The 13,951-nt window shown below is 34.6% G+C and overlaps 1 protein-coding gene across 1 annotated transcript; it reads left to right on the top strand.

Annotated features, from left to right (window-relative positions):
• The first annotated feature begins 2,500 nt into the window (after positions 1-2,500).
• LOC126720850 (9-cis-epoxycarotenoid dioxygenase NCED1, chloroplastic) lies at positions 2,501-4,961 on the top strand. The gene has a single exon (XM_050423673.1). The coding sequence runs from the start codon at positions 2,706-2,708 to the stop codon at positions 4,545-4,547; it is 1,842 nt and encodes a 613-aa protein (XP_050279630.1). The 5' UTR covers positions 2,501-2,705; the 3' UTR covers positions 4,548-4,961.
• Positions 4,962-13,951: the final 8,990 nt, after the last annotated feature.

Raw genomic sequence — 13,951 nt, 5'->3', positions numbered from 1 at the left:
TTGCAGCTTATACTAATTATATTAGTGATTTACTTAATTTGCACCACTCTGCCACCATAACTACTATTTTAAATTGAAGTGATATGTATCAATTGAGTCTATGTAGGGCCCTTTTTTATATATGAAAATAATAAATAAATCAAGAAGGAAGTTTTACTTATATTATGTGGGGTAAGTTACACACGTTCTCAATGACCTCATCCTCCTCTAAAACTTATAAGAAGAGGTGTCAATTGAACTAAAACTTATTAGCAATAACCTCATATTGCCCTTGTTTGCGATATCATTTTTTAAGTATTTGGGCTCATAATTTGTAGGTATTCCATAAATAAAAATGCTTTTACTTTTACTTTTCTAGTCTCTCCCCTTATCGAAGGCAAATGGGGGTAAGGTAGCTAGTGATCTTGTGTGTCTATTTGTATTATACAATTAATCCAAACTAGTACCAAATTAGGAAGATATGTCTTGCTCCTTTGCAGCTTATATGAAATTATATTAGCGATTTACTTAATTTACACCAATCTGCCACCATAACGACTATTTTAAATTGAAGTGACATGTATCAATTGAGCCTATACAGGGCCTTAAAAAAATCAACAAGGGAGTTATACTTTTTTTTTTTGGTTGAGAATGATGGAGTTTTACTTATTTATCATATTAAAAATTGGAACACTGATCATATTAAGCTCGTTTCAATAAATGTAATTCACTAATTCTGGTGCATTTTTCTTTTACTATAATTATTAAAGAGGCCCTTCTTCTTGATAAATTGTTTCTAAACATCTCTTATATTATAAAACCCTCGGATATCATAATAAGAAAATAATTAACCTTTATAGGAATAAAATCTCAAAATGTTTTGAGAATATAATAATACTGCGGCGTAGTCATATGACCTGCTTTTTGTTTTACCAAGCCATGCACGTAGGGTTTGCCACTATCTTGTATTTTTTTTTTTTTTTTTTGTTAATCCCAATCTGTTTAGCATCATTGGTGCATCAAAATGTATATGTTTTCAATTAGACATGCACAATGACAATTTGGGTTTTGCATCTATTATTATTATTATTATTATTACTTTTTGTTTGAGGGGTCACAATTTGACTCCCTACAATTGTTCTAAAAATAGACCCGTATGGTGTGATGTCAAAAGTCATAAAAGATTTGAGTATGTTTTCCTCGTGATTAATTGGTTTTGAAGTAGAATGACACAACTCATGGTTCGACAAATGGTATGATAATGGTTTTAAAAATTGGACTGAACTGGTACTCGATTCTCGGTTTTAAGGTGGAATAATACAGTTCATGGCCCAACAATTTTTATGTGGATTAAAGAAAAGAGTACTAGTGTTTTAACTGGAGAAGAGTAAGAGTAGTTTGTCTACTACTCTTAGAGTTTTAATAAGCAATATTAGTAACTCAGTTTTTTTTTTCTTAATTTGTTAAGGTGTCAACCATCAAGTTATAAAAATTTGAATAGCATCCTTATTATATAGATTTATTATTGAAATTTTACTATGCAATTATTCACGACAAGTTATACTAACAATTACTTAAAAAAAGAAAAGAAAAGAAAAGCAATCGTGAAAATTATTATGTTGCTACATTTATTTAATCTTTAATTTATTGATGCATTAATGAGATATAAACTTGGCGGAGGCAAGCGTGTGGGGTAATTGATGTGACTTACATTTTCTAAGTTGAGAGATACAAAGAGAAGGGCCACGTGTGCTGTGGGTGACTCTTATATTGAGGAGTAAACGCGGGGTTAGACTTAGACGTGTAGAAGGGACCAACAAATCCTCCCCACCCAAACCACCTCCACCACCACCCCACCGCCCCCCCAAAAAAAAAAAAAAAAATTTTTGACTCTCTAACTTCTACTCACATTAGTTATTACTCCCTACTAATGTGACAATTCGGAAACTCAAAAAGTAGCATTTATTACACGTAAAACTGTTTTACACACTCCCAATTGAAATTGTGACTTTTTAAAGCATGTGAAAAATAATGTGCGTAAAATTTTTTACCCAAACTCAAAACACTACTCACTTTTCCTTTCCTTTTTGCAAATTCATAGATGGTATTGTCATTGTCAGCAATGTCACGTGTTATTGTTCTAAATTTAAGGAAGTTTCTCAAATATAATATCTTGTACTATTATTATTAGTATAATTATATTATGATATTGAAACACACACACAATACACAAACTAATCTGGTCATATAGTAGGAAGAGAGAGAGAGAGAGAGAGAGAGAGAGAGAGAGAGAGAGAGAGAGAGAGAGAGTGTGTTTAAAAGCAAGAGGTCGTGTCATACAAATAGGCAACTATACCCCACGATGCTCCCCCCACCTTGTCTTGATCACTTATTGGCAAATTTTTTCAAGTCCCCCATTTATATGTCCAACACGTGGTCATCTTTTATGTGTCCAAAGTGGACCTCCATGCCTCCCTTCTCCTCCTATATAAACCTCTACATCTCCTTCACCTCTCTCCTCAAATCTCACACATCTCTCTCTCTCTCTCTCAATTCATTGTCAATCTCACACTCTTTATTCCTTCATACAAAACCAAACCAAAAGCAAACAACAAACTCTCACATCCCAATAAAATACTCAAACACATACAATCTCAATTGATTCTCTCTCTCACACATAAACCATTCCAAGTAGACCATTTCCACTATTCCTAAAATAAACAACCATGGCTTCATCTCCAGCAGGAACATCTTCTAGCACATGCGTTAAGCCTAGATTATTATCTTCTTCTTCATCTTCTTCAAGGTTGGGCTCTTTTTCACGCACCGTCTCCTTGAAGAACAGGCCCACCACCAAAAAGCCCATTCACACAACTTGCTCTCTCCAAACACTACAATTCCCTAGACAGTCGAACAGTATTGTGACTCCTACCAATCACCCAAATGACAACAAACCCAAGACCTTGCCTTCTCCTTCTTTTCCTTCGACTTCTTCAACGGCTAAAAAATGTGAACCCCAACAATGGAATCTCTTACAAAGAGCTGCAGCCATGGCGTTGGATGCTGTAGAATCTGCCATAGTCTCACGTGAGAGTCAACACCCACTTCCCAAAACTGCAGACCCAAGAGTCCAAATTGCAGGCAATTTTGCTCCAGTACCAGAGCAACCAGTCCAGCACTCTCTCACAGTCACAGGCAAAATACCAGACTGTGTAAAAGGTGTCTATGTTCGAAACGGCGCGAACCCACTTCACGAACCTGTTGCTGGACACCACTTGTTCGATGGAGATGGAATGGTTCATGCAGTTCAATTCAAAGATGGCTCTGCTAGCTATGCTTGCAGGTTCACTGAAACACAACGGTTCGTTCAAGAACATGCTCTTGGTCGTCCTGTTTTCCCAAAAGCCATAGGTGAGCTTCATGGTCACTCTGGCATAGCTAGGCTACTCCTTTTCTACGCTCGTGGACTATTTGGACTCGTTGATCAAAGCCATGGGATTGGAGTGGCTAACGCTGGCCTTGTTTATTTCAATGGCCGAATTTTGGCTATGTCTGAAGATGATTTACCATACCAAGTTCGAATCACTCCCTCTGGTGACCTTAAAACTGTTGGGCGTTATGATTTCAATGGTCAGCTTGACTCAGCAATGATTGCTCATCCAAAACTCGACCCTGTCTCTGGAAACCTCTTCGCTCTAAGCTACAATGTTGTCCAAAAGCCTTACCTTAAATACTTCCACTTCAAACCAGATGGGACAAAATCACAAGATGTTGAAATCCCTTTAGCTCAGCCTACTATGATGCATGATTTTGCAATCACTGAGAGGTTTGTGGTTATTCCTGATCAGCAAGTTGTGTTCAATCTCCCCGAAATGTTTAAAGGTGGCTCTCCGGTTATGTATGACAAGAACAAGATTGCGAGGTTCGGGGTTTTGGACAAGAATGCCACTGATGCTTCGGAGATTAAATGGATTGAAGCTCCTGATTGCTTTTGTTTCCATCTTTGGAATGCTTGGGAAGAGCCTGAGACTAATGAGGTTGTTGTAGTTGGGTCTTGCATGACTCCAGCTGACTCCATTTTCAATGAATGTGAAGAGAGTTTGAAGAGTGTTTTGTCTGAAATTAGGCTCAATTTGAAGACTGGCAAGTCCACGCGCCGCCCCATCATTCCGGAGGCCGAGCATGTGAACTTAGAGGCCGGTATGGTGAACCGGAACAGGCTCGGAAGGAAATCCCAGTTTGCATATTTAGCACTTGCTGAGCCATGGCCTAAAGTTTCAGGTTTTGCCAAAGTAGACCTTTTCACTGGTGAAGTGAAGAAGTACATATATGGAGATCAGAGGTTTGGTGGTGAGCCTTTGTTTCTTCCCAATGACCCCAATTCAGAGAATGAAGATAGTGGCTATATTCTAGCTTTCGTGCATGACGAAAAGGAGTGGAAATCAGAGCTTCAAATTGTTAATGCTAAGAATTTGAAGCTAGAAGCCAGTGTTGAGCTTCCATCCAGAGTTCCCTACGGTTTCCATGGAACCTTCATAAACTCAAAGGATTTAGAGAAACAGGCCTAATGTTAGGCTATCTGAATTTCTCTGCGATGCTCATGGATTATTTTTCATCCATGTTTGTAGATTATTAGTAAATTGTAGGAGAGATTTACCAGAGGGATGCTTTGCAGATATGTCCCCGGAATCTCCTCCTCTGTTTACAGTGACAGTTTCATCCTTTTTTTCTGTTTTTGTTTTGGTTTTTCACATGTGAAAGGTTTTGGGGGACCAGCTTGTAGCTTTTGGGTGTTAGTAGAATTTGAGCTCAGCTGGTTTCTGCTTATTCATTCACTTATGTGCATGTTAAAATTACACATTTACAAAAGAGAGTGTCTCTTTGTCTATATATATCTCTCTCTGTAATTCTCTGTTTCACTCTGTTGTAAAATACCATACTTCATAATATATATGAACTTGCCTTCTAATGTCCATTATCCATATCTTTGTTCATAACATATACTATTCATTTTTAAAGTTTAGGCCACAAGCGATTTTAGTCCCCTTATATGGCATGACTAAACTAAAAATTGACAAATTGACACGTCTTCACTCTATTAGACATATTAAAACTAAAAGCAATCATTTTAAGTGTTGTAGGAACTAAAAATGATAAATTTACATTTTCAAAGACTAAAATTGTTCATAGGCTAAAGTTTAGAGACTAAAAATATATTTTGGCCTTTAAAATGTAAGTGGTAAATTGCTTTTGTTAATTGTTAAAAGGCTTAATATACCGTTCAAACATAAAAATTTACGCCATAGGCAATTTTAGACACTAAAATTTAAAAGTGTTCGTTATGAGCCCTTATATGACAATCACATAAAGTTTTATAGGGAGACTAAAATTTAAAGACCTACAATGTATTTTGACCATTAAAAAGTTTTAAAATGTGAAGTTGGCTCTACAGCCTCTTTGGTAACTTTTATATGAAGGAATAGAGAGTGTTAGGCTTTCAATTTTTCTAATCATAATCAACTACCACCACTTTAGTGTTCTTAAACCCCAAGAAAAAAAGAAAAAAAGAAAAAAAATAAAACACGTTATTCATGATGTATATCAAGTAAGAAGGAAGAGGAATGGACCAATTAGCATCAATCGTATAAGACAGCCGACAATTGTCAATTAGTCTATTTATGTAGATACGCAACACTTCGTCTAGTCTTCAATATTTACAACATATGGGAGAATTAAAATCGAAGTACGTTGACACACTGCTGCTAAATCCTAATAATTTTTTGATCAAACACTCTAAAAAGGTCATCGAATTCTACGATAATACTATCACTTTGCTAGTTCTGTTGCCAATAGGGAGGTTGGAATTTGATAGTGGCGATGAGTCATGGGCGGTTCCCCTCAATTGTTAGGTTCTTAAAAAGCACCAATCAGAGCAAGAAACATCATATTTCTAGTGACTGAGGAATTGGACAAAAACCAACACTTTTCAAGTTGAGGAAATAAGCAAGATATGTCGTATGGAAATTTAAGTCAATAAAAAGTCTAATCTCAAACGTGGAAAGGGTATATTCTAAGTCAACTTTGCCAAGTGCTCGACAGTAGCTTGAACTGAACTTGAGTATGAATGAAGATTAAATTCAGATTGGTCATTGGTTATTGGTGCACAAGCAATGACTTTGCTGTAAATTAGATTTTACAGTTACAATTAGAAATAATGATGTGTAAGAAAGTTCTTGAAATTGTAACAATATCAAATCAATCTTATTGGTATAATGTCATCGACAAGTTGCGGTTTATCCAAGAGAATCAATTATTGGGGAAGCTAGCTCACTTCCCATCTTGAATTGCTATGGTGCTCAGAGGGTCCATCCCAAACAAACAAGTTTTCCAATTTTCATTACAAAGTGTGGTTTTTCATCATTTCATACGTCTTTAAAATGGAAGCCACTGATAGATAGGCCACTACAAAATTTTGGGGAATATTGTGTGATGGAGGATCGGGATCGTTCACCGTTCATTGAGTTTTTTGAGTATGGGGTTTTCAAGTGTTAGAGAGCATAGATAGAATAGTGTCTTTTCTAGTTTGTTCACTGGTTGCCTAAAACAACTGGCCTTGAGGTTTTCTTCACTCTTAGTGCGGGCTCAGTCGTGCTCTCATTTTGGTTTTTTATATTGAGAAGCAATATGTCCCTTATGCTCAGTGAGGTTGAAATCAATATAAGGCTATCTGAGTCAGGATCCAAGTCATCCTATCCTCTCTCTCTCTCTCATTTTAAGTGGAGAATGAGAATTCAACTCGACTTACATTTTAACAGGAGGATTCTAGTGGAAACATTAGAAAATGTCATTTAACTTAGAGGTCATTAGCAATTTCCTCATTTTCTTTAACTATTCCTCAAGTTTCTCTTGAAAGTATAAAGAAATGAAATGAATATCTTCTAGCACAATAAATCCCTTTTATCGTAAAATGTAGATCATGCAGCAAGGAAGTCAATTAACATTAAATTTTGATTAAACCTTACTACTTGAATCTATAATAATAATGTAGACATCCTATTTCTCAACTTACATTTAACCTCATCCCAATAGTTCTCAGTAACGCAAGATTAAAGAGGACTAGAAGTATTTTTAGAGACCCTCAAAAACCTTCAAGAACTGAGAGCCAAAATGTAAGCAAATCAAAGATTGTTCAAAATCATGCTGAAACTTACTTCTTAGTATGGTTGACAAAATCACGATTTGCAGGGACGAAACTCCTCAAGGGCTGAGGGTGGCCATGGCCCCCCCCACCCAACCTTTGAAAAAAAAAAAAAATACTAGCATGTATATTAACAAAAAGAATTTTAATTCTGTCTCTTAAATTTATAGAGTTCCCCCCCCCCTCCAAAAATAAATTTACAAACTGATCCAAGAAATCTAACAAATAGATAACAAAAAATCTAAAAAAAAAAAAAATTGCACATATCTAGATAATAAGAAAATCTTTGGATAAATCATAAATTCAGTCTAAGCAAAAACAATAACAACAAATCAATTACAAATCCTAGCAAAAAAGATCACAAAAACCTAATAATCTTTACCCAAATTTTCCCTCTCACTTGAGAGCTCTATGCCTCTCTCAAATGACTCCACCCTTATAGATATAGAGACAACTCCTATGCCACATATTGATCGCTTCATCCACACATTAGTTAGACTTTGAAAATATTAAGACGTTCCAATTAACTTGCAAAACTCTTGATTATAAGATTCTATTATTAAATTTTTTTTCAAAAGAAAAATACAAATAATAATTAATAAATTAATGCTAATAATACAACTTTGTCAACTTCTAGTATTGATATTCCAAATTTTTTTTTTTAAAATTTTTGAACAAAGACCTTCGCCCCCCCCCCCCCCCCCCCCCAAAGTTTGAATCCTGGTTTCATCCCTAATGATTTGGATCATACTATCCCACCTGACTAAAATGATTAGGATCATACGAGGATCACATTTTTTGTAGGATCGTATAGGATCCATATAGGATCCTACCAATCCTACTAAAAACTAAATTTTGTTTTATTTTATCATCGTTTTCAGTGTTCTATTTGAATTTTGATCATTGTAGGCATGAGTATATATTGTGAGCCTAAGGGATTTGAACTTTGATAATCTATAATAAAATTTGTATCTTACATGCTATGGTGGCTCTAAATGGAATTCTTCTTAATTTTTATTGTTTTCTCTTTTGTTCATCCTTATGTCATGTTGTCTACTTTAAGTACCTTAAACTAATTGACATAGTTGCATTAAGTGGAACTCTATTGCCAATGTTTCAAAAGGTTTATAAATTAATTACTTCGATTAGAATTTACAACCAGGTGTTTCTTGATTTTTTTTATAAATAAATTCAATTATTTATTTTATATTATTTAATAATTTAACATATATATATTTTTATAAAATAAAAATTGGGCCTTACCTGTTGTGCTTATACTAAGTGTCTCAATATAAGTATTACAAGTTACATGTCATAATTTTGTTATAAGACTCATTATAATTACATTAAAATTATTAATATAGTTTACTTTAAATTAAACTCTATATATTATCTGAAAAGAAAAAAAGAAAAAAAAAATCTATTCGCCGAGCAAAAAAGAGGAGGTGGTACATAACTGATCAACACCTTACGACATGAAATGATGACAGCCATGTACCATAGTGTTTAAGGAAGACCTCAAATCCAAATACATACCTACAATGGAAGTAAGCATCTTAGGAACATAACCATTTTTGGAGGGCCACTTTGCAAAGATTAGGGATTCAATTTTTTGAGCCCTAGTTTAGGCTAGGGTGAAGGGTAAAGAAGGGGGGATTGAGGAGTAATACTCCTTTTGAGAGTTATCAATATTTATCAAATATGTTCCTATATATCAGAACGCTATTGGATCAAATGACAGATATATTGGTAAGATAGAAACTTTAAAAATAAGGATTGGGTTGCGTTGTAGGTATGACTTTGGTTAAGTAAATTGACACCATGATTTCCATTTGCTTTGCAGGGGTGCAAGTCCTTGCTTTTGTGCTCTTTAGACTAGCAATCCTCTTGCTGAGTAGGCAAAGATTTACCTTCACGGAATAGATGATGGAGTTGCCCACTGTTTGGCTAACCCTCTTCTACCCATTTGAGTTAAGGACCTAGCAGTTAACTAAGAAGGAGGCTCTGAGGAAGTCAGAGTAGGAGAGTGAAGTGCACCATCTCATGCTTAACTCCTAGTTTAGGTCCAGGAACCAAATTGGATTTTTTTGGCCATTTACTTACATGCATAGGTCTACATATCAGATTATGGGTTTGGAGCTTAAGTATGGTTTGGAAAGGTGTTAGGCACTTAAGATCACCTGGCTTGTGGGCCGGCCTTTATTTTATGTTTATAGGTCATATTTAATTAAAGATTTTATTAAGAGAGCTCTAATGCTTAACCTTAAACATACATTATTCACTAAATGAAAAGAGCACATGCAACATGTTAAATATCACACTATAACAGAAAAGGAAACACATTAAATAACAATAAAACAAATACTATTAATATATAAAAAAAGGAAAAATACAAATAAAATAAACACACAAGGAAAAATATCATATTAAACCTAACATGGCAAGATTGACCAAATAGAATATGGAAAGCAAATAAACATATTTAAATAACCTAAAACAGAATCAAACAGATTCAAGCAATATGTGAAATACAATTAATTAAATATAACAAAAAATTCTGCCCAAATCTAGTTTCAATTTGCATACGCATACTTAACCATGGGTACGCATGTTTGAAAACATGAGTGCTCATACTTGAGTATGCGTATGCATCCTTAGTGAAGAAGTCGTAAAAATCTCATTTTGCAAGTTGTAACAGACAAAGATATAGCATGTGAAATTAAACAAGCATGTTAGAAACCTTAAACACTAAACTAATAAAAAGCAAAAAAAAAAAAAAAAAAAAAAAAAGTCAATATAAACAAATAAACATGAAACAAAACAAATAAATATACTAAACTAATAGAAAATAAATAAACATGTTAAACTTACTTAGAAACTAAAAATAACAACATAAAAATAATAAGAACTTATTAAAATAAAACCAAGGTCGGATTAATATAGATAAAAAGGTCATAACATCAATCAAATATGATAAGAACACTTAAGATAACATCAAACAATGAATCCTGTGAATCCTATGTAGCAAAGTGGGAAATCATAGAAAGGAGACTCACCTTGCTTTAGAATCACAAATTTGAGATTATTTAACCAACCCCTTAGTGCCTACAATACTAAGATTAAATTGAGATTGCAAGAGAAAATATAGAACGCAATAGAACTTAGTTAATCACAGCTCAAGAACAAGATTATAATTGAAAAGGTTTGAAAACAATTAGAAAAACAAACTTTCTACCTTAAAACTAACTAAAGAGAGGTTTTTTGATGATTAAAAAAACGTGCCCACTACTGTGTGGGAGTTTAGAAAAGATGATTAGGGTTTTAGAAAACAAGGAGGCACTCTCCCTAGTTAGGGTTTGGATTGGAGACATAAGGTTGGTATTTAAACATTAAAACTACGGTTTCAGGCTTTGAGAGGCCTTTAGACGTTTCCAATGGTATAAGGGGTCGACCCCATAAAATCAATCATAAAATGTTTCAAGAAATTTAAATGAGTTCATTAGTTAAAAAAAAAAAAAAAAAAAAAGCTTAAAACCCTTACATATGCAAGGATGCAAATATCTATATAATTATACACATAAACATTTGTACATGATGATAAGCTCGATAAATGCTGCTATCGAAGATTAATGGAGAAATTCGACACAATCTCAATCTATCGAGATCTACGATTTCAGAAATTCTAGATCTGAAATTTGGCCCATGATGACTTGGATGATTAGGGTTTCTTTTCTTACAACCCTAGTTATATATAAGACTTATTTTAAAATTCATCAAACACAAAAACAGAGACCTAGAACTCATACACTCTATAAGAAGCTACTGTATTTTATGCGCCTTAGGGTTTTGTAATCAAGTGCTTCTTGATCTTCATCGTTTATGAAGTGAAGAATTTTTTAGCCAATAACAATCATTCAAGTTAGTAGAGTTAGTCATGTATTGGGATCTGTGTAAAGGAGTTAGTCACAGATTGGAGATTTTTGCATCAAAGGAAAGAAAATTATTACAATATTAAGTTCAATTGGGTATCAAACCGAAGGATTAACTGTAGGTTGGTATTTTGGAATAGGTCAGGGTAGTGGTAAGATTCCTCATACTTGAAACCACTTGATTATTGATTAGTAGATTCTTGGGAGTGGTGACTTAAATTCACCTAGTGGGATTTTTGCTTTGTTAGAGGTTTTTCCCATTTGTCAACAAATCACCATGTTAATTTAATTTCCGTTGCATTTAGTTTATTTGGTAATTTTTTGGTGCCTCCACGATTTGCATGTAATTTGACCTAATTAATCAACTTGGGTAATTGAAGTAATTAACTGAGATCAATCTGTCTTAACCCAACAAGTGGTATCAGAGCGGACACACTTTGATTAGGTATTAATATTTTTTGTGTGATCTATTGACCCATGTTGTTATGGATCATGGAAAATTGTGGATTATACCTACTTTATTTAATGGTACTAACTATGCATACTGGAAGGTATGCATGAGAGTTTTTTTTTTTTTTTTTTTGGGTGCAGTCTTTAGATGAAAAGGTATGGTTGGCTATCAAGGTTGGATGGACCAAACCTACTGATCCACTAGCGTCTTGGGATGATGACAAGATCAAAGCTGCAAATTTCAATAGTTGAGCATTGAATGCCTTGTTTAGTGCTGTGACTAATGAGGAATTTAAGAAGATCTCATCCACTAAGAGTGCTAAGGAAGCATGGACAATTCTTCAAAACACCTCTGAAGGCACTAAAGCTATAAAAGATTCTAAGTTTCAAAGGCTCACTACTAGCTTTGAAGAAATAAGGATGGATAACGATGAATCGTTTAATGAATTCTATGCCAATCTCAATGACATAATGAATTCAGTATTCAACTTAGGTGAAAAGATTCCAGAGCCTAAGATTGTAAGGAAAATCCTCAAATCTCTCTCAAAGCGGTTCCATACTAAGATCACCACCGTAGAAGAGTCAAAGGAAATTGACAGAGTTAATTGGGAATCTGTAAACTTATGAATTAGGTTTAGTAAGGATTGGCAAGGGAAGCAAGAGCAAGAATATGACTCTAAAAGTCAAGAATGATGAAGAAGATGAGTCGTCTGAAGATGAGAACTCAAAGTTTAAATCTTACATTACCAGACAACTCAAAACATTCATCAAGAATGTGAATGTCAAGGCATACGACAAGGATCGCAAATAGTCTGGATTCTCTCAATTTAAGTCTCGAGATAAATTCAAGAGAGAATTCAAAGAAGTTGGACAAAGCAGCAACACTCCGGCTAGTAAAAAATGCTATGGGTGTCAAGGGTATGGACACATGAAGCAAGAATGCCTCACTTATCTCAAATCAATTGGCAAGAGCAAAGCCCTAGCTACCACTTTGAGTGATACCGAACTATAAGCAGATTTAGAGGATAGTAATCAAGAAGGAATAGTCAGTGCCTTCATAGCAACTATTGATTCTTCCAAGGAATCTAAAGAACTGGTTGATGAGGAAGAGGATCTGATGGAGTCTAAGTTTGAAGAGATGGATGAAAAAGATGATATCCATACTGTCTACTCATAGTTTTACAAAAAATCTGAGAAGCATGAAAAGCTTTATAGGCTAGCCACAAGGAAGCTAAGTGAAGTGGAGTTGGAACGAGAAAAACTCTCCACTAAAGTTGATGAAGAAAATCAAACCATCAGAGCACTTCAGTTTGAAAACAACTTTCTAGCTGAGAAGACCAAGAAACTAGATGCTGAGCTGTTTCAAGTGAGAGCTCAATTGGAAAATAGTTCAAGTGCTAAGCTGGATGAAATGTTAAATTTCCAAAAGGCTGCATTTGATAAAAATGGTATCTGGTATGATCACTCTCTCTCTTCTTGTAGTACTTCCTCTAGTGCTTTGAATAATGTTATTTTTTTCTTCCTGCTTCTAATGCTAAACTTGAGATAATTGAGCCCAAAATTGAAATTGTTAGTGAGGATAAGTATGATAAGGGTAAATCCATTCTAGGAGCCACCCCTAAGGTTGTTAGGAAAAAAACTAAGCAGAACAATCATCGCTTCACTAATAAGAAGTCTCAACCAAAGAAATCTCACTTTTGTCATCATTGTGGAGCATCAGGACACACTTGTCCAAATTGCTATAAGTGGCTTGCTACTTAACAAAGCAATAGTGTGTCATCTTTTAGAAGCCAAAATCAACTTCAAAACTCTTTGGCTCCTCTTGGGAAACTTTTGAAGGTTGTGTTGTTCTTGACAAATTTTAATAGGTTTAATCCTCCTTATCCACCTAAGCAGAAGTCTCAAAAAAAGAACGTCTCTTCTCCCTCCAAATCTCCTGTTTGGAAGGAAAAATACTCCTTTAAGTGATTCATTCACTTATCCTACATCTCATGTGTGTTTCTGTTGATTTGAGTCAGTCTAGTTTTATTGTTTTTAGATATGTTTGTTTGTTTTGTTTATTGCTTTTAATAAAAAAAGGGAAAAATATGAAAAATACAAAAACAGTGTGTGTATGTGTATACAGGTACTTATGTACCTTTGGATGGCCAAAGAATCAAGGTTTCTTAACTTTGTATCTCTTGTAGCCTAGATGAGCATCTTCATGTACAAGTAAGCAATGTGAGCTTTGTGGCTTGTTATGTGAAGGACTAAAGAAATCTTAAGACAAAGGAATAAATAACCATTTTACCACTAAAACTCGTCAATCATAAAACATCTGTGTACAACTCATAAAAGCCGTGCTCGATTAGGTGTAGCACTTGCACAACAAGAACAAGATGTTTAGGCTAACATA

This window comes from Quercus robur, chromosome 4 (genome assembly GCF_932294415.1).
Source record: "Quercus robur chromosome 4, dhQueRobu3.1, whole genome shotgun sequence".
Taxonomy (NCBI): Eukaryota; Viridiplantae; Streptophyta; class Magnoliopsida; order Fagales; family Fagaceae; genus Quercus; species Quercus robur.
Note: the sequence above shows the minus strand (reverse complement) of the source record. Positions and strands in the feature narration are given on the sequence as shown.

Bases quoted from the DNA above. Each gene is read 5' to 3' on its own strand.
- LOC126720850 (XM_050423673.1), top strand. From the start codon at position 2,706: ATGGCTTCATCTCCAGCAGGAACATCTTCTAGCACATGCGTTAAGCCT.